The 25,028-nt window shown below is 39.5% G+C and overlaps 1 protein-coding gene across 1 annotated transcript in view; it reads left to right on the top strand.

Annotated features, from left to right (window-relative positions):
• SUCLG2 (succinate-CoA ligase GDP-forming beta subunit) overlaps positions 1-25,028 on the top strand; it is a 210,900-nt gene that overhangs the window by 106,194 nt on the left and 79,678 nt on the right. The window contains exon 8 of the mRNA XM_029917626.1: positions 1,294-1,436. Coding sequence (XP_029773486.1) covers positions 1,294-1,436 — 143 coding nt within the window. The remainder of the gene's footprint in view (positions 1-1,293; positions 1,437-25,028) is intronic.

Raw genomic sequence — 25,028 nt, 5'->3', positions numbered from 1 at the left:
GTAGTCTGCTGTGCAGTACAATAGAAAATGACATCTAATTACAAGTGATACCGAAAGCACTTGCTTTGTATTGAAGTAATAACTGTAATGTACCAGATCACTCGCATTGTTCTGATCTTGATAAGCTAATGCGCTCTCAATATTTGTAGGCATTTAGAAAGGAGAATGATAGAATGGTGTGTTTAAAACAAATTAAATACAGATTCTTTGTAGCCTCTGTGGGAGTATGCATGATCTGAACAAGTTAGCAGCCTCAGAAGCTACGATTAATACATTTCAAATTGTTTTAAGATCTTATATAAACCATTTTTATTGTAGTTGCCCCAGACTTAATTAAATTAGTCACAGTTCACAAGCTTGTCTGGGGAATTCTAGGGTCAGAAAAAGGGAAGTAGAATTTTACCATGTGAGTTTCTGCTGTGTTCTGAAGGTTTTCTTTTTTTTCTCTTCCCCCTGCCCCCGCTTCTAACCTGAGGAAAGTAATCTCATATAATTAAGCATAAGAAGCAAAAGAAGTACAAATGGTTAATAAAACTCAGCTCTGGAAAATAAGAATTGCAATGTTAAAAATCTTTACTTGTTTTCTTAAAAAAACCTGTAAGATGTTAATACATTTTGGTTCTAGTTTTAATGATCAGGTTGCTAGTGAACATTTCTCATTAATTTAAGGAAGGAACAGAGGGATGGGAATATTATTTTGATGCTATCATTTTTTCATTTGTTTTGTGAGTTTATCCACATAACCTATAAACATGCATGGCTGCTCTGAGTGTAAAAAAGCATGGAGTCCTAGTGAAGCTGGGACCCCTGTGGTTCAACCCCAGAGGGTCACCACATTCAAAGGAACATACTCTCAGCAGCCAAAAATTAAATGAATTCCATTTTTTTTACTCAAGTCTCTTAAATGATATTAAAGAGAATAAAATTCATAGACCCAAGCAACTTCTTGTAGCCTTTCTTCCCTCTTTCTCAGTTTGTTTCTGTATTTTTCCAGAACCCAAACCTCCTTCTTCTGCTACTAGCTCTTCCCTTTTGTCTGTTTCCCAGATTGATTTAACTTGTTAACCTGTCTTCATATCCCCAGTCTTTTTTGTTTGTTTGTTTATTTTTTGTTTGTACATTTCCTGACTCTTTATCCTAAAAGTCTATGAATTTAATTGAACAGGATTCTAGGCAGGACAGATTGGCCTGGGAGTGGCAGGGCTCTGTGGCAGGGTGGGGGAGGGAAACCATTCATGCACCCCTTCGTGTTGCTAAGTGTATCCTGTCGTGTGTGCCATCTTTACTTCACAGTGAATGGTGCTGGCCTTGCCATGGCTACTTGTGACATCATCTTCTTGAACGGCGGGAAGCCAGCCAACTTTTTGGATCTTGGTGGCGGTGTGAAGGAAGCGCAAGTGTATCAAGCCTTCAAACTGCTCACAGCCGATCCTAAGGTAACTTGTCTTTGTAGGGAGATCATGTGATGTTCTGGCTTCTCACCATCAAGAACTGCCTCTTTCCTACTGCTGCAGGATAATGAGCCAAACATTTCCTTTGCAGCCCCAGATGCAAATCCTGCCTTATCTATGATTGCAGTACACAATGATTCTACTCATTTCAGGTGGAAAGCTAAAAAATAGTCCCAGGATCTAAAATTTCAGATTTTGTGCTTCCAAACTACAGGGAGATAGGAGGAAATAAAAAGGGGGTAGTGCACAAGACAGTGAAACACTGTTGGTGTGAAATGTTATTTGAGTAGCTTATATTGAAGTGATTAGTTCTGTTCTTAACATGACTTAGAAGACCCGTTCTCAGATTCCTTCCATAACGATGCTGCAAGTATTATCATACGATCAGAGACAGAAGAAAGTTACAGGATTATAAAAGTGCATATCACTAGAAAATAATGACCCCACATTCTTCTGTATGCTTTTTAATTTTCATCACTGACAGTTACATGGTTTACAACATGTGTGACAAGTAGCATATAATGTTGCTTCATGAGCCTCTTTTCTTCTTAACTAGAGTAGAGCTATCACACCTGTGCTGTTGCATAGTAGGTATTCAGTAAACATATTTCAAGTTAAATACCAGTATGCATGTTTCAGCTGTAGGTGCTCAGTGGCCTATGACAACAAGGTTCAGGTGGACGTTTTATTACATGGAAAAGACTAACATGTTTTGAATGTCTGATACAGACCATTTAATTCTCTTAACAAATCTGAGTTTAAACTTTGAGAATCATTATCTTGATACTGTTATAGTATCTGTTATATTCTATTGGTCCTTTTTTTAATGTTCATTTTTTAATTTTGAGAGAGAGAGAGAGCAAGGGAGGGGCAGAGAGAGAGAAGACAGAGAATCCTAAGTAGGCTTTGCCCTGTCAGCTCAGAGCCTGATGTGGGGCTTAAATCCATGAACCATGATATCATGATCTGAGCCAAAACCAAGAGTGTGATGCTTAACCACCTGAGGCACCCAGGCTCCCTTCTGTTGGTTCTTAATATATCTGAACACATGGGAAATTGAACCATCACTAAGAAAAACAAATGAAAATGATACCAGATTTAATTGTTTTTAAATTTTTAAAGTTTATTTATTTTGAGAGAGACAGAGTGTGGGAGGGGGGGAGCACAGAGAGAGAGAGGGAGAGAGAGAAAGAATCCCAAGCAGGCTTTTCCTGGTCGGTGTGCAAAGCCCAATGCAGGGCTCAAACCCCCAAACCTTGAGATTGGGACCAGAGGCAAAATCAAAGAGTCAGAGGCTCAACCAGCTGAGCCACCCAGGCGCCTCCATATTGTTTTTTAAGAAACTTAAAAATGAACTTAATATGGAAATTTCTCAGTAAGTGTACCAGTAATAGTCTTGGTTCACACATAAAATTTTATCTTCTGTTTCCATTATGACTCAGATAGTTGCTAACCTTAAGTTTTTGCTAAGTCTTATCCTTCTAATTCATGAAATAAAAGGCAAGGTATTATTGGCTACTTATTTTCAGTTTTCCACTGCTATCCAGGAATAGCAAAGTCATCAAAATCCAAAGTCACCCAGCCATGAAGAATGTGTTTGCAGTTGGTTTTTCTGTTTATATGAGTACCTGGTTTTCATTGGTTAAGTAGGAATATTGTTAATGGTTTCCTCGTTATTAATGTATTTACCTCTTCTTCTTCTTGTCCAAGGGAAGCATCATTTTCCTTCCAGAGATTTTCTTATCAGTTGAAATTTGTAAATACCATGGATATAACTCATACACAGCTTTTTAAACTGCTTGAACCACAGCGTACTTAGAGAACATGGCAACTGTAATAAAAATAGAACTTTTAGTGTCTACTGAAATTCAGTGCTAAGAATAATAGAGAGCTATCGAGGGAGTAAATCTACCAGGACAATCATTGCATTTTCTTTGGAATATCTTTTCTTAGTAGCTGATCTGGAGTTTTAATTTTGTAACAATGCAGGAGGGAAAGGAAAAATTACTTGCAGATCTATTTTTTTTAAACAGTCTCTTAAAAATTTTTGACTTTGCCCTATGGAATATTTTCAAATGCTTGGAGTATTTAAACTTTTTTGAGATTGCCTGTCATCTTGGGTAGGGAAAGATATGTGGGAGTTATTTTATTTTTCTCATGCTATATCAGGAAAATGAATGCACAGCCCATCTCACTGTAAGTTTTCCAAATCTTGAAATTTCAAAGACAGTTAAAAAGCAAAGAAATGCAATGGATATTTTCAATCCTGGCATTGTTTCACAGATTTTAGAGAACAGAGGCTAAAAAATAGTATAGATGAATTGATTTGATTTTGCAAGGAAACTGGTTATAGTTCAGGCTATAATTATTTCAAGTAGAACCCCATTCCACTGCCCAAAAGGAAAGAATCCCAAAAACCCAAAGCTAATTATTACAAAGGTATTGATTTTCTTGTTAGATGTAAGGATTAGTCAGTTGAATACACTGAAACTCAAAATTGAAAAAGGCCTGTTGTTGCTAAACTTGAATCAACTGATAGTAACAACTACTTGTTTGTTCTATGTATAAGCTAATTCTGTTGATCAAGTAATAAATGTAATCATTCAAGAACAATATTTTGGGTTGACATACATTTCCACACATAATGTCAGCCATAGAGCTGAAAGTTAAATTTATTTTGCTTGACTGTTGGCTCTAATGCGTCAGCATTCATTGGGACCCAACACAAATGCCTCTATAACGAATGTGTTCTTTATTTGTTTGTAATACATATGAAACAGAGATCCTCTGCCAAAACTGTGTAAAACAAGAGTCTTTTTAAGATATCTGACAAAACTGAATTCACATTACATATTTTCTAATTTTCTAACTTTCTAGTTGAACTTGAAATGAGAGAAGAGCAATACAGTTTCCTCTTCTGGTGGCATAAATTGATCATCATTTTTAACATCAAGTATTGTAAGCACTAAGATTCTTAAATCCTAATTAGTAAAGATCACATTAAATAGGTAGTAGAAGTAGGGGTTTGTGGTAATTTATAAAGAATTTGAACAGACTTCAGGGAAAACTCCTCCAAAGTTTGTGATATCCTTGTTTTTATTTTCCTGAATCATACATTGGCTTTTACTTCTAATTCTAAACTTAGAACTCCAAAGGTGTAGAAAATGAGTACAAACAACATCTGGAGTATGTAAAACGTCTTGCATCAGTGAATAAAAGGAAAAGACAGTTGACAGTCATCTCAACAGTCACCCCAGCTTTTTTGGCCAAAGTTAAGCCAATCTGTTGCCCTCTGGAGGGCTGATTCTGAAAAGCAGTGGTTTGTGATTGACGTTGCGGAAGGCTCCTCACCACATCTGTCCCTGTGCTTCCTGGATTACATCCAACTTAGAGTCATGTTTTCAGAGTTCTTTTTTTTTTAAATTTTTATTTCTTTAAATATTTTTTATTCCAGTATAATTAACATAGTGTTTTTCAAAGTTCTTTAAAAATCCAGGAAGGGGGACCCTGGGCGGCTCAGTTGGTTAAGTGTCCGACTCTTGATTTCTGCCCAGGTCATGATCTCGCATCTGTGTGGAGCCTTCTTGGGGTTCTCTCTCTCCCTCTTTCTGTGCCCTTCCCCTGCTCACATATGCATATGTGCATGCTGTCTATCCCTCCCTCTCTCTCTCTGAAAATAAAGAAATAAACATTCTTTTAAAAGTCTGGGAAGAAATGTGCTCCATAAGCAGTGGCATATTTCTAAAGCACAATGAAAACTTTCATATGTGTTGACTTTATAAAAACTTTTTAATGTTTATTTATTTATTGTTTTGAGAACGAGAGAGACAGCACAAGGGCGAGGGGCAGAGAGAGCAGGAGACACAGAATCCAAGCAGGCTCCAGGCTCTGAGCTGTCAACACAGAACCCATGTTTTGACTTTTTTTTTGATGTTTGATTCCATTATCATTTCTAAAGCTTAGATTTATAATTATTGAAATAAGAGGAAATAAATACTCATCTTTGTGATGAGAGCTATCTGAAACAGATCCACTGACACCTGTGTTACTCCATGTGTTGTTTTGAAGTTGATGATGGGTAAGCGGTTCAGTAGTTTGCAATGCTTCTCTGTTCAGACAACCAAGAAAACACAACTTAATCGAGAGAGGATTAAATTTGTATCTGCAAGAACCACAGAATATCATTTGGTATAAGTTTGAAAAGAGTCCAGCTATTTGAGCTCTATGGTATGTGATTCAAAAGTCTTTAGAATTTGAGGCTAGGGAACTGAAAATGCTTGCCATATTTTCAATATCAACTGCCTTTCAGCGTGCAAATGCCTTCACTTATAATAGATGTGTGTTGGGGTTAATATGTGCTGTGAATGCCTCACATTTATATTATTGGTCATCATACCTTTAGAATATGTTTAAACACAAAACACAATATTTTCTTACTTACATGTTTATATCAGAGGCATGAAGCAAAACTCATTTCATTACAGATGACTTGTGTTTGCTGAATTACCTTATCTGCAGAGAAATATTTATTTCTGGGGAGTAAAAGAACCCTTGTAGATATTGATTTTCATATATAATACCCAGTACTTGACACAACATGGGCGTTATATTTGAAATGACTCCCCCATCCCTGTTCTTACAGGCCTCTTTGAAAACAGATTTTAAAAGTTGGAAAGAGTAAGATCAGAAGCCATTCTTTATGGTCATAGGCTTCCTGATAGTCTAGTCTGAGCAGGATAAAATGATTCTGTGCTTGTGAATTCATAACCTGTCACCTGGTTTCAGCCCTGTGCAGGGGAGCACTGTGTATCAGCTGCAGAAGGGAAAGCTTGCTGCCTCTGTCTCCTTTCTCGTCCCTCCAAGTGCTTTTCCTATTGTCTTGCATTTCTTTCTCTGATGTCCAATTGCTCCAGGTTTCCAAACATGTCTCACTGTCCTTGTCCAACATACACTTGTTCCGTTTTATCTGCCAGTAACGCGCAGTAAGAGCTGAAGGCCATCGGTTCTGTATCTTACACAAGACCATTGTGTATGATAGCTACACATTTTCCATGCGTCCCTAAACAGTCTAAATCTGTTTTCATGCTGCTTGCTGACATACTCTCCAAAATAAATCGAAAATAAGGTTTCTTTGCTCTGCTTCTCAAAATTCAAATTTTGATGTGCTTTGTTTTGTTTCATGGTAAGTAATTTGAAGAATTTTAACAGGTTTGGGGATATTTTAGTAAATTTTGGTCCCAACATGCCCAAGTAATTGATTATGAATCCTGTATGGAGAAGCCTTTGGAGACTGTTAAAGAGAAACGAACTGCTAATAAAGGTATAATGTCACCTAGATTGGAAGTAATATATAATTATTAGAAGAGTTAGGGATTTTTTTTCTCCATGTTACTGCACTGTGAAAAGACGTGGTTCGATTCAAGAATTAGAAAGTAGTGCATTCTCTAACAAGGCCAGGACTGGTGTCAGGTATCTCAGAGTCTTAGGAAGTATCCTATAATGCTAGAGTGATCAAGCGTCTGAAAGTTTTACTATTATTATTTTTGAGGTATTGTTTTAGAATTCAAATAATGCGTGGTGGGAGAATCACTAGATGTAGGGAGTAAACTTGGGAAAATAATTCAGTAGAACAAGGTGAAGAGCGTTTGACCTGGGAAGGGTTCTGGGTCCTCTCCTTCACAGGGGGAGCTGTAGTCTGGTGGGATGAGCCCCACTGCCTTCAGGAGGTTGAAGACACTGTGAATTCCCTCTTTTCCTCCGTCTACACCTCCTCCACTCACTGACAGAGAAGTAGGAATTAGGAATGACTGTCTTGTTCCTAAATGAACCACATGTTTATACAAGCTTGCTGAAGAAATTGCGTTGACTCATAGTGGCTTGCAAGATAAAGAGCATTTTATCTTTTTTTTAAGGGTGTTTTATTAAACAGCATCCCCTTTTTCCTAATTATTAAATTAGAGAAACATAAAATATAGAGAAGTACAAAAATAGGTCAATTTACATTTATGTATACTTCTATATATATTTGAATATGTAGTGTAGTATTATTTTTAACCAAACTAGTATCAGTATGATTGACACTCTTATATGGTCTGCTTTTTTCTCCTTTTTAAATGCCTTTTTCCCTGTCCCTGTACAGTCCTCTACATCTTAAGAAGCTGAATAGTACTCACTTGTATGAATATATAAATTTACTTAATCAGTCCCCTGTTATTTGTTATTCAGGGTGTTTCTAACTTAAAATAATGCTGCCATAACCTCTTTGTACTCTTTGCGTACACTTTAGATTACTCATATAAGATCAATGCCTAGGGGTGCCTGGGTGGCTCAGGTGGTTTTCAGCTCAGGTCATGATTCCAGGATTGTGGGATCGAGACCCATGTTGGCTCCACATGGGGTGTGGAGCCTGCCTAGGATTCTCTCTCTCTCTTTCCCTCTGCCCCTTCCCTCTGCTCACCTGTGCATTCTCTCTCTCTCTTCTCTCTCCTAGAAGTATGAGGGTATCTGTGAATGCAGATTTTAAGGTTTTCACACTTACTGCCTATTTATCACAACACCAGGTAGAAGGATGTAGAAGGCTGTCATCAATGAGAGGGGTGTGTACTTGGCTGTTTAAGTGGCCCTGTGTGTAGTACCAGAGTGCTGCCTGGCTTTCCTAAGGCATGTTTAGTATGATGGATCTTACAGAGAAAATGAATATTAGGTAACCTTTGTTCAATTGTGAGTTGTGAATTCAATACGAGTGAATTGACAGTATATATTAAGTAAGGTATCCTCAAACAGAAACACAGAAAACAAGGTTATGTATTGATGTTTTGACGAAAATGGTGTGACCAGAGGCTTCCTGGAAAGCAGCGCTTCATTTCCTCAGGAGCAGTGGTTCGGTATTTGCTAACTCAGTGTTCACTGGAAGTTTACAGACTGTGACTACTATGGATAACGAGAATTGCCTGAATGATGTTTTGGATAGTTATGGATGGCTCTTCAGAGATTATGTAAACGAGCTGCTCCATTTTATCTTCCTAAGGAAGGACAGTCAGGAACCCCTAGCCTGAATGTAAAATAAAAAAACTCTTTTCTTTTCCTAATTTGTTTTTATATGCTTGCCAAAGGGAAGGATTTTGACTATGAAAACCTTCAAAATATGTCAACTGATATTTTAGACATATTCCCTTTATACTTAAAGGACTGAGTAAACCTTGAGAAAATTTTAACTTAATTTTTCCACTTTCCAGGTAAGAATGATTTCTTTACACATGATGCTTTTTTGAAAGGTTTCTTTACATATAAAAATAGATTTTTCTCCACTTTTAGAAATTTACATTTCCTACAAAAAGTATGAGATTAAAAAGAAATTATCCCTAACTTTATTACCATAACACGATCACTATTATAATGTTAAATTTCCTTCCAGCATAATCTATACATATCTTCTTTATAAGATTTTAATTAGAATACCCTTTCTTTTGATGGCCTTTAAAAAAATATATCCAGTATTACATGGCATACATCTTCCAGTGTTGTACGCTGGTCCCCCTGACCTTGAGTTTTACTAGCATATTAATAGTGGGCAGTGTGGTAAAGGCCTCTTGTTATTTAGAAGGTTATTTAAAGCTCAGCATTTAAAATCTCTTTCAGAAAATGTGTGAACTTTGGAAATCTGGTTTGCTAAAGCAGAGTACAATATAGTTAACAAATGTAGTAGTAACAAGTGTGAAAAACATTGTGGTACAAAACAGACTTGTAGAGCAATAAAAAAAGAAGAAAATCAACATTCTCTAAAGCCTAGCTAGATACCCCTTTAGCGTCTTATGCATTTACTACCTCAGTGAACTGCTGATCTGCCTGTTTTAATTATTGCAGGGTTAATGGGTCATTCTTTAATATTTGATAGAGTCATTCCAAATTACCTAAATTCTGTAATACCTAAGAATTCCAGATGTGGCCTAATGTCCCTGACTGCTTAGTTGAAGATCTTCCCAGTATCCTCCTGATATATGTGACTCAGTGAGGCGAGATTGAATCCAAAACAGAACTTACCAGAGTTAGGAGAATAAACCTTTATTTTTCCTTGCTCTTTCTTGCCAGCATTCTTCCTAAGAATTCATTGATTTCTCTGTGCACCTTCTGTCTTTGTAAAGAGCAAGACACTCTAGGCAAACTTGTAAATGAGGTGTCTTTCTAATCTTGAGCCCTCGTCAGTGATGCCACCTCAGTGATAATATGTGAGAATATGTCTCAGTCTCCCTTTCCTTTTCTATGGGGTATTTACAATTTACAGCCCTCACCACTTAATCATCTCCTTTATTCATACATTTCTCTTTTTAAATCCTGTAAAACTGTCTGGAAATCTTCCCCACCCCCTACTTCTTGCTGCTGTTTCATTAAACTTTTCATTTGTTCTGTATTCTTTAAAAACAACTCAAAGAATAGTTGTTTTTCCCCCAGTCCCTGGTTTTGTTCTATTCCACAATTATGAATATACTTCATTATTTCTAGCCACTCTAATGGTTCAGGGAACATAGTAGGTTCACCAAAAATATCTTTTCAGAGCAAATTCATATTGACAGTCTATCTCTATTTCCATGGAAATCATATGGCTCCATGTTCTCAGCCAGGAAGAGAAGCAGAGTAAGTTAACGAGCTGTCCTTGTGGAGCCATTTCCCAACATAGGTGCCAGTGCTCTGTGTCTGGCAAGGCTCTCATGGGATGGTGCAGCCTGGTAGAGACCATTGTCTAGACTGGACTTGTCCCCCAGGGCCCTGAAAGCAGTGGAGGAAAGGTCCTCTTTGCCGAGGTGGGGTGAGGTCCTATCCAGCAGCCACACTCAGCAGCAGCAGGTAATAGCAATACAGGGAGAACTGTGAGTGGCAGGGGCTCTTACCTGAAAGCAGCGTGTTAGCAGAAGATAGCAAGTGTACACACGGAGACAATTTTAAGTAGTATTTAGGGAATGCTGTTAACTGGCAGCCAGTGCCAGTCTCCAGACTGTAGCACAAGGGCCAAACTGCCTTCAGACAAAGCATCCCATATGCAGAACCTTGGTTGTAGGGAGCCTGGAGTGCGAGGCAGGACAGCAAGGCAGGAATTCATCCATAGTACAAGTCATTGTGTCAACCATGTGAGGTTAATAGGCTCATCCTATAGCAAGAACAACTTTATGGAAGAGGGGGGTTCCCCCCAGATTATTGGGGACAGCTCCTCAGTAAGGTTAGGACTAGTTCTCCAGACCACAGAATGACTAAGCTGGACAGAAACCCATTCAGTGGTACCAGCCAAATGATAATGCATGGTGTTATATATGCCAGCCGTTCCTGTGGACACTGAGTTGTAGAGCAGTGAGTGAAATAGAGCCCGGTTCTCTTGGAGCTACCAGGTCAGAGTGGGAAGATAGACATTTGAATCAATAAGTAAATAGATACATCATATAAAACAGATAACTAATATACTGGGTTATGGTACAGGGTTAAAAATAAAATTGAGATAGGGAGCCTGGCTGGCCAGTCGGTTGAATGTCTGACTTCAGCTCAGGTCATGATCTCAAGGTCTATGAGTTCGAGCCCCATGTTGGGCTTTGTGTTGGCAGCTCGGAGCCTAGAGCCTGCTTCTGATTCTGTGGCTCCCTCTCACTCTCTATACCTCGCCCCCACTCATGCTCTGTCTGTCTCTCAAAAATGAATAAAAGTTTAAAAAATTAAAAAAATAAAATTGAGGATGCCAGAAATTTGTTGTGTTTGATGTGTTTGTCCAAGAAGACTTCTGATAAGTATACCTTGGAGAAAGATGTGTCCTGACTGTTAGATGTGGAGTTTGGGTTTGTCGGCAGTGACGTGAATGCTCTCAGTGAGGGGAGTCTCACCCATAACTGTACCCATTGGAGGTGCACTTCTTTCCTTCATGTTTACTTACTGCTTCTTTACCTAAGTGTTCTAAACCATCTCACATGCTTTATTATCAACTTAAAAAAAAAGAAGTTTGGTCCACTTGAATAGTTTATGCCGCAACTTTGCTCTAATTTGGGTGACACAGTCTTGCAATTAGAAGTCCTTTGTGAATATCGATGGATATTTTATCAACAGCCCCAGGACCCTCTCCTGGGATGCTCTGCTTCCACCTTTGAGGTCTTATGAAATGGAGCACTTTGAACACACATAGTAGTTAGCATTCCCAAGGGGCAGCTGGCACAAATCCAAGTTAATTATTTTTCTTCCAGCTTATCTGTAAGTTCTTTCATTAATTGTTATCTGTAAGCATTCTGGACACATCCTTTTTCTCAATTAGAACTCCAGTGGAATATTTTTGAGCAAACATTTAGGTGTCTGCTTTAATACTCAGAGGCATTAGGATCTTAAGTAGTGAACAGAAATCCATTTGGAGCTTTAACCCTTGACCTTCTAAATTTCACATGCTCGTTAATCCCAGGTTGCACATTCTTCTGAGTTAGAGATATGAGTGACCCAGAGTCCTCAGTGTGTCATTGTTAGCCAAGAATGTGGCCATTTGGGTAGCAAGTATGAGGGAGAAATGCCCAAATTTAGACATTTCTATTTTTTTTCTGTGCTTTCTAACCTGTGACTATGAGTGGATCTTCTTGTCCATTAAACTGCTCTGCCAAACAATTAATTGAGATGTAGACTCTGTTGACCAGATTCTGAAAAAGAGGTGTTCGACAATCAAATGAGAAGAGGATATGAAGGAAAGGAAAATATACTAAAAAGCAAAAAACAAACAACAACAAGTAAGATGAGAACCTTTATGGAAAGCCTAAATTCTGTGATTCTGTTTTTCTCTACATATACATCCTTAAAAGCACTCACTATTGTAGGTTGCATTAAGTAATGCAAAACATCTTAGGTAAGACAACAGGACGGAAATTAGAGCCTCACCATCATCTTAGCTTCCTCCCCCTAATGGACACAGCTTGTCATTCCGACGTTTCGCAGGCGGTCACTGACTGTTCCTTGATCACCTACTCTGTGTCAGGTCCCGAGCCAGTTGAGAGAATGGGAAACCATCCAGCATTTGATGTCACTGGCTCCATTACGCTGTCCTTATCAAGTCCTTCTGATTGTAATCATCCCTTTAAAGCAGAAGAAGACTTGTGCCTTATTGACAGATACAGTCCTTTTAAGCTCAAAGAATGCCAAGTGTAAAGCACTTACTCATATTGATGTTACATCCTCATCTCTGGGTTCACAGAGTAGAGTCTCTGCAGCCTTACTACTCAATATATGGGCCATGCACTGTCAATGTTGACATCACCTTGAAGGCCGTTAGAAATACAGGTTCTCAGCCCTACCTCAGATCAATGAGGTTGGAATTCATGTTTTCACAGGATCCCCAGAGGATTCATTGTACATTAGAGTTTGAGAGACACTGGTCCATAGCAGGAGCAGGCATACTGCAGTTCACAGCCAAACTCTGCCTCATGGCTATTTGTGTCAGTAAAGTTTTCTAGGAACATAGCTTTGCTCATTCATTTCCTTTTAACTACCTGAGTAGTTGTGACAGAGACCTGCTCCACAGTGGTCTAGGGTCACCATGCTTGAAGTATGGTATTGGACGAGTGCCAGTTTGTATAGAAGCACCAGCCCATGAACTGTTTTAGGTCTATAACAAGTAGAGACAGAATCAGCATCTAGAAACTTTTATTGCAAATTTCCATGACATGCCAGTGGAAGATCAATTTTCTAGCAATTCATATGATTGTATTTTACAAAAACATCAGTGACTGTCAGAGCCTTTAAGAAAAAATTGTCCTTCACCACAGATTATGTGAGAACCACTGCTCTGAGTTTCGATGGGTGCTATGTGTGTAAAGAGCAGTCTCGTAAGTGAATCTGATTGTGCAGGGTGCATCTGGATGCTAAAGCTGGCTTTATTACAGTCTACGGTATTAACAGTGTCCTGTTGTTCTTTGCTCATCACACCTTGTCTTTTTTGTTTCTTTGGGGATACTTCTCCTTGTGGTCCTGGCAATGCCTTCTTTCACTCTGCACCCCCACTCGGATATTCTCTCTCCCGCTCCTGCCCACAGAGAATGCTTGTGCTTATATACCTGTCCCAGGCTGGTTGCTCTGCGGCATCCCTGGCAGAGGGTCCCTTTCAGGGGTGGGCGCCTGGCAGAAGCCCCTCAGTTTAGCCAGAGGCCTCCCTGCTATTCTCCTCATGACACTCATGAAAAAGCCCACCTGCCTGTGGGATCACAAACTAAAATAACGTGGCCCACGAGGCTCTAAGTATTCCTTCCTACTTGGAGACAGCCTGAGTAGGATCCAGGAGCAGAGCTGTGTGATAGAGGCTCCCCTAGTCATAGGGCTTCATTCCTAGAGCCTGGCCTCTCCAGGTGCCTGGACCAGCAGGAGTGGCATCCACTGGAGCCCTTTTAGAAATGCAAATTTTTCATCTGCTTGAATCTGCTGAATCAAAAAGTCTGGGGTGGGGCCCAGCAATCTATAGCCTAGCTAGCCCCTCAGGTGATTGTCATGTCTGAGGATGTCTGCCAGAGCTCTGTTAGGGTCTTTGTTTGGGAGCTGCATCAGCTCCCTTCCCATCCAGGAGCCCTTTCATCATTCTCTGTTTTCCCTTGAAGAAATTTCTTTCCTCTCACTGACGACCCAGTGTGTTCTGTGCTACATGCTATGTGTATCACTTTTACAAAACTGAGAGTTGCCCCAGCTCCCCCTCGTTGTGCCATGTCGTAGCCCGGGACTCAGCGCAGTTAACACTGATTTGAATTTCTTTCTCCACACACTTAACATCTGCATGTGTTTTAAGACTTTTATTCCCTTATTTCTGTGTCAGAATCTCTCCCTAAAACTCAGAGGGACTCTATCAGTTCTAAAGTGACTTTTCTATCCAAATGAGAATTAAGGATAATCTTCTAGTTAATAGGTAACATTCATCAGCTGCATTTGTAAATGCCTTTTCTGAAGACCACTTCCCTCATGGAGAACTTTTACTTCCCTTCCCTCTAAAAGTAGGGGACAAAAACAAGTTGTATAATTTTCAAGTGACTTTCTATAAACTTTATGAAATTACCTCATCTTGAGCTCAGTCACTGAAGTAGATCTAATTCATTTTTGTCCCGATTAAGTTACCATCAGCTGCTTCTTTTCACAAGAGATTTCCTTCCTATTATTGTTCTCTGTGCATTTAATCTCTCTTGGTACTTTTCTTCCCTCTCTTGATTTGTAAGTGTTTTGCTGTGATTCAATCTCCTGTCTATTCTTGTTACAAAGTACAACCTTCATTTGTTATCTGAGTTCCTTGTGCTATTTGGGGAAGAGGGAAGTGGTCAAATCTTTCAGTATCTGACAAATGTCATGATAATAGAGTGTTTCAAGGTGGAGATGTTGAATCAACTTTTATGTTTGGTCAAGAAAATTGATTCATAATGATATGTGACATAAGGTCTTCACTGAATTTTTCTTTGGTATACATGAGGAATGAAAAAAAATCCACTTCTTTAAAAAAAACAGAATTTAATGTTTCTTTATCTTGATGGCTCTTTGTACTAGCTCCCTTTGCAGATTACTCTGCATTCAGAGAGTCAGCATGCATCTTTCTCCAACTATTAGATCCTCTTAATATATCAACTACCATTGAAAAATTGAGATTTGCATGGTTTCCTTTCATTTTCAGTACCAGGCTGAGACCTTATTGCTGTCTCTTCCAATTTGGGGGTTGGATCATGTTCTTGACTGTTCAGTTCTTCCTTGGTGGGGCTGGGTGGGGGGAGGTAGACCAGACAAGACATAGGATACAACCTCACTTTCATCCCTACTTGTAGATCCAAATGTCTTTCCCTCACTGCATTCACTACACGTTAGAATCAAATCTCACGTATAGGTGAGGCTCTACAAAGACAGTTCAGAAGGCAAAAAATATTTATAATCAAAATTAGCTTTGGAAATCCTTTTAAGTCACTCATACATTTTAGTATCTGTGATGAGATGCTGATCCTTCTCCATGACATTCCTCACCACCGTGGTTTCTAATTAAAAAACTGGTGGAATGTTTTATTGAAGTCTGTTTGGACCTGGTCACTATAAGCTCCTACAAGAGGATGGTCTGTGTTTTGTTCAGTGTCTCCCCACTCCTTGCAAAGGGGCAGAAATAAGGTGCACAATGAGTAATTTTTCTTCAATCATAAAAAAAAGTTAACTATGTCAAAGTTAAAGGATAAAATAAATAATAATAATGGCAGCTAACACTTACATAGGTGTTAAGTATGTGCCAGGAACTGATTTAAGGGCTTTACAACTAAGAATTCATTTATCCCTCACCAGGAACCTAAGATAGGTACTAAATCATGGCCATTTATAGATGAAGAAACTGAGGCACAAACAGATTAAGTTGCCAAAGGCAACACTTGACTGGTAAAGAAAGGATTCAAACCCAAGCAGCCTGCCTCTAGTCCTTCATCTTACCAACTAGATTATATAGTACCCTGTGAGCAAAGGGGCTCATTCCCCCTCATCTCCCTCAGTTACTTGTGCTCTTTAAATGGACCGGTGTTGGGGTCTCTCACTAGATTGTACTTGTAATAATTTTGGCTCGTTCTTGCTCACTTGCTTGTTCTGTCCCTATGCCTGCATAGTTGGATTTATATAAATTAAATGTGTGTCTGATGTGACTTTGATGTATGAGGTGGAGCTAAATAACACTAGTGAAGGTATAAAGAAAGCAGTAAAAATCAGAGGCTTAGAAATTGTTGCACAGTATTTTTGTTATGCATATTCGATCTTTTTTTTTTTTTTAAACATGCAGTTTTCCAACCAGAAGGGTCATTATACAGTGGTTGAGAGAGAGACATAAAGAATACCTGTTCAGATTCTGTGGTTCTAAGAGATTTTTTTCTATCCTACCCCAATGAAGGTCTCCTTCCAGGCAGTATTTTAGGTTCATAATTATATGGACCTTCAGAAGAAAAACTAATAAACAAAGCAAACAGAGGTGCTTGGGTGGCTCAGTCAGTTGAGCATCTAACTGTAGAATTCAGCTCACGCCATTATCCCAAAGTTGTGGGATTGAGCCTTACGTTGGGCTCCGCACTAAGTGTGGCTGAGCCTGCTTGAGATTCTTTCTCTCTCCCTTTGCTCCTTCCCAGAACTCACACATACTCTCTCTCTCTCTCCCTCTCCCTCTCCCCCTCTCTCTCTCTCTCTCAAATAAAAATAAGGGGAAAAAAACCACAGTTGTCAGGGGAACACATGTAGGAAATCATGTGCAAAGTACATCCTGGGTGGTGGGAGAACTTGAAAGCCTCATGCTCAGCAAGTCACTTAATGTAAAGGGACTACAAGGCCTGTCTTTTCATTGAAGACACATCATGGGACAGGTTACAGGGTGCTGACAAGTTCCAGGACATCCTCCACATCCTGTTCCGACAGCTCCCTGGAGGCTCTCCTCTTGGACTCCTCTTTGGGGCTGTATATTCTGAACTGTACATCTGCCTTTAACCACAGTTCCTGAACCACACATCTTTTACTTGTGGGGGAAACTTGAAGTTTCTCTCACCATTGTTTCCATGATGAGAAAGAAATCACTTTGTTGCTTTATACAAATGGAAGAACATTTTCTCTGTTGACTTATTCATGTCTTGATTAAGGCTTCTATCCTGTTTCTTTCTAGTTTGCTAATATGAAGGATTCTTAAGTAAATGCTCATGCCGTGTCAGGGCTTGCCAACCATGACTTGGCTGCTCTGAGTCATGTGCTTGGTGGCATTTTGTTAATTATGCTTACTTATTTAGCACTAATCTAAGAAGCATAACTATTAAGTCTTCACTATTCGGGTTTGTTTCTTAAATTAATTCCTCAGTAGCACCCTTTCTTCCTTTACTTTTCTCATCTTTTCAGACACGGGTAAAGAAACGGCCTTGGAACTGGGTGTTGTCATGAGTAAGCAGGCCTGAGGATGGGGACCATGGAGGCTGGTGGTGTGTGGGTTGTGGGACCGCTCTGTCATTGCCTGGAAAGATATGGAGTCCCAGCCCACACTCCTGTATTTCTTCTCCTTCCAAGGTCAGGAGTGGGGCATTCCTGAGGGAGAAATGCCTTTGGTGAAAAAGGACCCAATATAAGTCTGAGAATCATGAGTGACCTGAAGGCTTATTTGGGGCATTAAAAAAAATAGTTAAAATAAATTAAAGGAATGCTCTATTAAGCCAGTAAGGTATGTGTTTAAATCTGATTTTAAGTGAAGCTTCTTTTAAAAAGCAGTTTTAAAACTTCATATGCAGCAGTATCTGAAAATTGGGCGAGACTGTCTAAATAGGAAAGAAAGCAATCTCATAAGATGAGTTAAGTCTGAGCAAATGTAGCAGGATTTGGCATGTTCTTCTGAAAGGGGGCCAAACCCTTTATAGTCACCAAGTAAATCAAGTCTTGTCTCCTCTCTGTCGGCTCCTTGATATATCCATGGAAATCCATAGAGTGAGACCAGCGAGAACAGAGCAAATGATCTTCCTTCGCAGGTGTTATTTTGAGGCATTTGAACCCAGCAGTATTCTTCTCTTCAATTCTTACAGCATATACATTCCTGAAAAATTTTAGTAGATTCGTACTTTGTCCAAGCCTGCCATAATTTCTACTGGGCAGCATATTCTTTAAGCATAATGGACACAAGAGGAGGACACCACCTTTCTACCATCTGCCGTCACAAAGGACAAAAGCAGTAGCCCCCTTAGAGAAGAGCAAGCAGGAGGGGATTGTCGGCATGAACTCCTGTACCATTTACTTTAAGGAAATGGTTTTAATTAAACAACGTTCACAACTTTATTACTGTGCTTGGCAAGCCTTGAGGAGTTCAGGACTGGTAGTGCTGATGCTCAGAATTATCTGAAGCAAACGGCCTTATGTCCTTCCCGAACACAATGTCTTTTATGCTGAAATTGGGTTCAAACAAAACTCACCCCCAAATAGAGTATGCAGGGCCTCTTCCTACACACTCTGCACTTTGTAGTCAAAAGTCTTAATGATTACCTGTCTAAAACATACCCCATGAAGCTCATTCTTTTTGGAATTTAAATTAATTTCTAAATTACTAATATTTTTAAATTTTAGAGCTAAGTGTCTGAAATTTATTTCATTTTCTAAATAATTCAGTTCCATAATCTAGTACATGGTCATTAGGGAGGATTTGGCATACAGAAAATCACACAGATGGGGCGCCTGGGTGGCTCAGTCGGTTAAGTGTCCAGGTTCAGCTCAGGTCATGATCTCATGGTTTGTGGGTTCAAGCCCTGCGTCGGGTTCTGTGCTGACAGCTCACTCAGAATCTGGAGCCTGCTTCAGATTCTGTGTCTCTCTCTTTCTGACCCTCCCCTGCTCGTGCTGTCTCTCTGTCTCTCAAAAATAAATAAAAAACATTTAAAAAAAAAAAAGGAAAGCACATAGAATAAAATAAAGTCACCCCTAATTTTTTAGCTTAGAGCTAACTATTATTAAGATCTGGGTGATATGCTTCCAGTGTTTTCCTTTTTCTGTGTAAGTACACAGACTCTACATTAAATGGGGACTGGACTATTTTTTTCCACTTAGTAATATACTGAAATTGTTTTACCACATCATTAAATATTTTTGTGCAACAGGATTTTTAGTGGCCATGTCATGTTCCATTATATGAATACATTCTTGTGTTTGCTGTTATTTTATTATGTTTAAAACATTTAGCTGGCTTCCTATTTTTTGTTCTTACTATAATGTGGTCATTTTTTTATGTTTTTGTGGTATAAATTTATAAGTGGAATTGGAACTTTGGTGGATTTTTCTCCCCTTGGAGACAGGGGACTCTATTTTTTTAACCCTATACCTATAAATGAGAGCATTTTCTTTTTTGCTGTCCTACCCAAAATGGTATCTGGTGACCATTTAATTAATTGAGCTTGGTTGGCTTCCATCATTCCCTGAACAAAGCATTTTGCTAAATGATCCCAAATGTTAAATAAAACCAATTAACAAATAGATGCTTAGTCATTAACAGATGTCTTCAGAGGGTCTGTATATAATTAAACTAAATAAATCTTACTGTAATAATGACAGTTGGGTAAAAACAAATTATTATCATCAAGGGTGTTTCATTATAGGACAACACACTAAACTAAGAGTCTGCGAGGAAATATAAAAATGACATAACAATGTAGTATAGTTTGTAGTAAATGTGTGCTTATCAGATTTTGGATTCTGGTACAAAATACATGACAGTTGGTAGTTGCTAGAAACTTTGCATGCAACAATTAAGAAAATAGGATCTTTTCTAAAAAATCTTTTTTGTTTAAATATATATGCCAGTAGTAAAGTAGGAATATGTGAATTTCCTAGAGTTTACCTTTTCCATGTATTGAGGAGATATATATTATTGTGTTAAAATTGCGTCAAATTAGAGGCCAAGAAAGAACTTAACTTGCTCTGTTCTTGTTGAAGTCACTTTATGGATTTTTATGGACAAAGTAGTAATTGAAATGAAACTAGACTTGATTTTTTCAGTGATAGTATCAGTCTATAATATGACATTAAATTATTTTCACTCATTTTTTATGTCTTAAATGAAGACCATCAGCATTCTAAACACATGGAAGATTTTAAAAATAATTTTTGGTAGTAATTAGGATGCTTTAAAATTTTTTTTTCTTATTTTAGAGAGAGGAGGGAGGAATAGAGAGAGAGGGAGAGAGAGAATCTAAGCAAGTTCTGGACTCAGCAGAGACCTTCACATGGGGCTCAATATCAAGACTGTTAGATCATGACCTGAGCCAAAATCAAGAGCCGAACTCACAACCTGCTGAGCCACTCAGATGCCCCAGCAATTAGGATAATGTTGTGTGTGTGTGTGTGTGTGTGTGTGTGTGTGTGTGTGTGTAATATGTTTTCTTACTCACGTGGTAGCCTCTAGGGGAACAAGTTTCATGCATATACCTTTTCGTCACAACTGCTGTAAGGGTGAAGAAATCCATAGATCTGAGTTGTTTCATTAAAGCACATTTCTTTGTCTAGTGACATGGTGAGTGGAGTCATAGTGTCCATTTAAAAGGTCTGGAGCTCAGACATGCTGTGGCCTCTTTCAGAGGTCCTCAGATCAAGGCTCTCCTCTAAAGCTGGCCACATTCATTTCCTTCTTCTCTTCCTCCTCCTCCTCCTCCTCATTCTCCTGCCCTCCTTCTTTTGTATCCTAATCCAGAGAAGGCAGGACCAGTAAATACCAGACCAAAGCCATTTATGGAATAAACACTAAATGTTCTTTGTCTTTCTGTCTGGCTACTCTTCTTGTAATGCTAGAAGAGTGAGGTTTTCTGGTTTCAGTGGAGTGGTGCGTTAAGAAGCTTAGATCCAGAGGGTTGGAGTTGGGGTCTGGAGGATGGGGGAACAGTTATGGTATTCCAGTGTCTTGAACTTAACTTGGCTAAAGAAGTCCTCAGCTCTGTCCTTCAACCTGAATAAGATCTGAGCACTCTCACCTCAGCTAATTACAGGGGTCACCTTCACTCATCTTACTTTGATGGCCCATCACTGGTCCTCTGGTCCTGTATGACCGCCGTGGTGTCCGTGCTGAGACATTTCAGACTCTCCTGCATGCTGTGGCCAAGTGTCATTTTACTATCATCCTAAGAGTACACTAATACTATGATTTTTAATAATTATTTATTGAACAGTTCTTTGTCTTAGCAAATACATGAAAGTAAGGAAACAAAACAGACGGAGACCACTCAGATCCCAACACCATTAGCAACATGTGTGTTCTACAAGTGTTTCTTGCCAGAGTATGTGAAGTCCCCATGGGTTCTGGCCTCAGGCAGTGAAGCACTGGTCTCCCTTGTTGCACATTATGTCACCCGTCAGCTGGCTCTCTCATGGCAGAGGAATGGAGTCTTTCAGACGTGTGGAAGCTGTGCTTGGAAAGCGCTCTCCTGTCTTAGGTGTTTGGTGTGTAGGGCAAGGACAAGATGAAGGACGGTAAGAGCAGTCATGTCCGTCCATCTAAATTGTGGTTGTTGAAAACATGGGCATTTTTGAGAAAAGCATGTAAATGCAATAAGAATGCATTTACAGATTGGGCAGGGGCAGACAGCTGGAGCAGAAGCTGAAGTGTAAGAAGCTCATTATGTGCTCATTTTTGGCTAACTTGGGCCTGAGGAAACCACATGAAATGTGAAAATTTCGTTTAAGTTTCTTACACCATGCCATTACTTTTCTTTTATTTTCTTTAGTTTATTAAATTTAGCCACATTTTGCTCCCTGAATTAGGTCAGATTTATGTGCGGAATATACTCTTAAACTCATTTTGTGAAGTGTAAAGTTAGAATTGAGAAAGTAAATTCCCTAAATTTCCTCTGCTTTTTTAAATTTAATATTTTATTTTATTTAGCGAAGAGCTGTACAGCAGCATGACACCTAAGAAAAAGGCTGGGTTTTACTTTAGGGCATTCTACTTTTGAATTTGTAAGTCCTCATGTCTGGTCATTTTCCCTATTGACTTCCGCCGAGACCCTGCAGTGACATCCATAGTGACCACAAGTCTTCATCATTCCTCTTATTGGGCTCTCATTGCTCTTAGGACACAGCACCCACCAGCCACCATAGCTTACAAGGCTCCTTGTGATGGTACCATGCCAACTCTCCAGACCACATCGTGCCTTTTTGTCCCTGCATTTGGCTCAGTTGGTCACTGATCTTCTCTCCCTTTTTAGAATGTATGAGTACATCCCCATCTTCTTGTTTCTACCCCTAAATCTTCCCCTCTCGTGTTTTACTTTCTTGTCCTCATTCTTCAGGACTCAGCGTGACTACAGCTGTGCAGAGAGCCTTCCACAACCCCCCACAGGCCCAGTTTCTGAAGGTGAGGGTTGTTTCCCATTAGGACTTCTCAAATTATAGTCTCCTTCTAGTTTAATTATGCAGTCATATAGGTAATGTTGTATTCAGTTCTGTGTCTGTTATCCATTGCTTCCCAGCAAACCACCCTCAAGCCTACATAATGGGTTCAAATAGCACTTCCTTCCTCTTTTCGTGGTTTCATGGGCTCCCTGGACTCTGCTGTGTGGTTCTCATGCAGAGTATGCCATGATGCTGCAGCCACTGGTCGCTGGATGTCCAGGGTAGCCTCCTTACATGCGCCATGCCTTATTTTCCCTGGGCCTCTCTATTTTTCTTTCTTTGTATCTCTTCTCATCCCTCCACATGGCTTGGCCTTTCCACCTTGGCTCTGTCAAAATGATCCTGTATAGTGACTGGCTTCCAGGAGTCTGGGAATGGAAGCTGCTTCATCAGGACCAGCACTGTGTCACTTCTGCCATATTCTGTTAGAGCTGTCACAGGCCCTGCCCAGATTTGGGGGTGAGAGGGTGGTAGAGAATTAGACCCCGTCTCTTAATGTGGGAGTGGCAGAATCACTGTGGAAGAACATGTGTGGTAGAAGATACTGGGTGATCATCTTTGTTTGTTTGTTCTTTCCTTAATCTTTTTTATTGTTTTATTTATTTTTGAGACCGAGATGGAGCATGAGCATGGGAGGGGCAGAGAGAGAGGGAGACACAGAATCTGAAGCAGGCTCCAGGCTCTGAGCTGTCAGCACAGAGCCTGATATGGGGCTTGAACCCACCCATGACCTAAGCCAAAGTTGGACGCTTAACCAACTGAGCCACCCAAGTGTCCCAGGGTGGTTGTCTTTGAAAACTGCGTAACCTCCCCAGCCAGACTTTGACCTTCATGGAGTCAGGGTCCATGTTTTACTCTGTATCAGCACATAGTAGGTGATGATAAGTATTTTTTAGCAATGAATATATGCATAACTCCAGGGAAAGGTCTTAGACAAATATAAGATCAGGCCAGGAAACAAATACAAGTGAACTCAATCTCTTGCTTTTTCTTAGGTTAAACTCCATTTCCTACCTGTGCCACCCTATCTTCTAGAATTTGTTACCATCTAACATGCTTTTGTTTCATACATTTGCCCCTCATGTAGCACTCAGCTGAGCAACTTTTCCTCTCCCATCTCTTTTCCCCAGTGAGATTTCTTGAGAGCATGCATTATATTCTTCAGGGTATTGAGCTCAATATCAGACAAGAGAGTGTGGTCATTAATCCGGGCCACCTACTAGTCAACCTTGAATGGAATTGCAGTTCTCTGCCTCTTAGCTGTGTGACCTTAGCAAGTGACTTAATTCCTGGAAAACTCATTTATTTTTTTCCTGCCAGCAAAATGGGCACATTAATAGCAACAGCTCAGTGTGGTCGTTAGGAGTATTATATGAGCTGATCAGACATCACGCTTTTAGCACATGCTGCTCGTTATTATTCACGTCTAGTAACTCTTGGATTTCATGTTGTGCTGATAAAGCCATCACTCAAATAGATAGTTGCTGAGTGAATAAACATTTTACAATTTTCAAATACTCCTTTTCACAGACATCCTACCCTATACTTGTGCAAGGTAAAATTACAGTATAACTTCCCAAAGATATTATCCTTTTACTGGAACTCTGTCTTAAAAACCTGTCATCCTGGGCTTTTCCATTTCAGCTTTTTTCGGTGTTTACAGGAAGACAGTAAAGCTGGTTTTTCTTCACTTCACCTGTCAAAGTTGTTCTTTCTAGGGCTTAACCAGGTATGATACGTGCTTTGACCAAACCCTTTGCACTTGGTAGAAAAGTGTGAGAAACTAAAAACTTCGTTATTTCTCAGATGATTATAAAAATACATCAGAGCTATTTAATTTGGCAAAGTTTAAGAGATTCTGACTAGTAGAGTAAAACTTAGATTCTGGAGAGTAATTATATAGCTAAGTGTATTTATGCCATCTACCTCAGGGAGTAAGAGAAAACCAAAGTTGTGGAGTGCATTCTGAAATTCTGCAGATGGCCTCGAAGGCCAGAGGTCATTAATTAGAAAGGAAGATCTTTGTCTCTGAATTCATTTCATTGTGGAAGTCCCTTTCTCAGTTCTTGAAAACACATTAAGTATTCCTGCTTTTCAGATTTCTAAAGTTATATTGGACCTGATTTAATATACTTTGCCCCTGGGGAAAAGATACTTACGGATTTATGTTGGAAAGGAAACTTTCTGCTGCCTCCCCTTCATAAGCAGTAAAGCACGTTATATCCTTTTATCTTGGGTGTTCAGCCAGATAATATTTCAGACCTTACCGCCCATAAGTTTCCTGACTGTAATCAATCCATTCTCTCGTTATCACACTTGCCTGCACGGTGCCTGGGTGGTTGCCATCCACGTGCACCAAAACCTCAGCATTTCTTCCTGGAGATCATAGTGTTTGATCTAAACGGAGAAAATGAACAAGACACAGGTTTTACCACATAGAAATCGATAGTGACAAACTTCAGTACCGTTTCATCTTGCCAGACGCCATCTTGATCGTGCTCCTGCTCTTCCACGTTAGTAATGGCAGAACATCAGATTAAGGTTTCCTCCGAGGAAAGTGGTAATAATTGAGAAGTTTATTTTTACTGCCTAAAAGCTACAAAGCCAGTTAGATACATGGAGGCATTCAGCCAGGATTAGAGCAGTGTTTTGAAAATTCCTTCAGTTTACTTAGTAAGTTAATGTCCATTTGTTAAAAGA

The sequence above is a fragment of the Suricata suricatta genome, chromosome 12, assembly GCF_006229205.1.
Source record: "Suricata suricatta isolate VVHF042 chromosome 12, meerkat_22Aug2017_6uvM2_HiC, whole genome shotgun sequence".
Lineage (NCBI taxonomy): Eukaryota > Metazoa > Chordata > Mammalia > Carnivora > Herpestidae > Suricata > Suricata suricatta.
The sequence above is the reverse complement of the archived record's forward strand: the minus strand, read 5'-3'. Positions and strand labels throughout refer to the sequence as shown.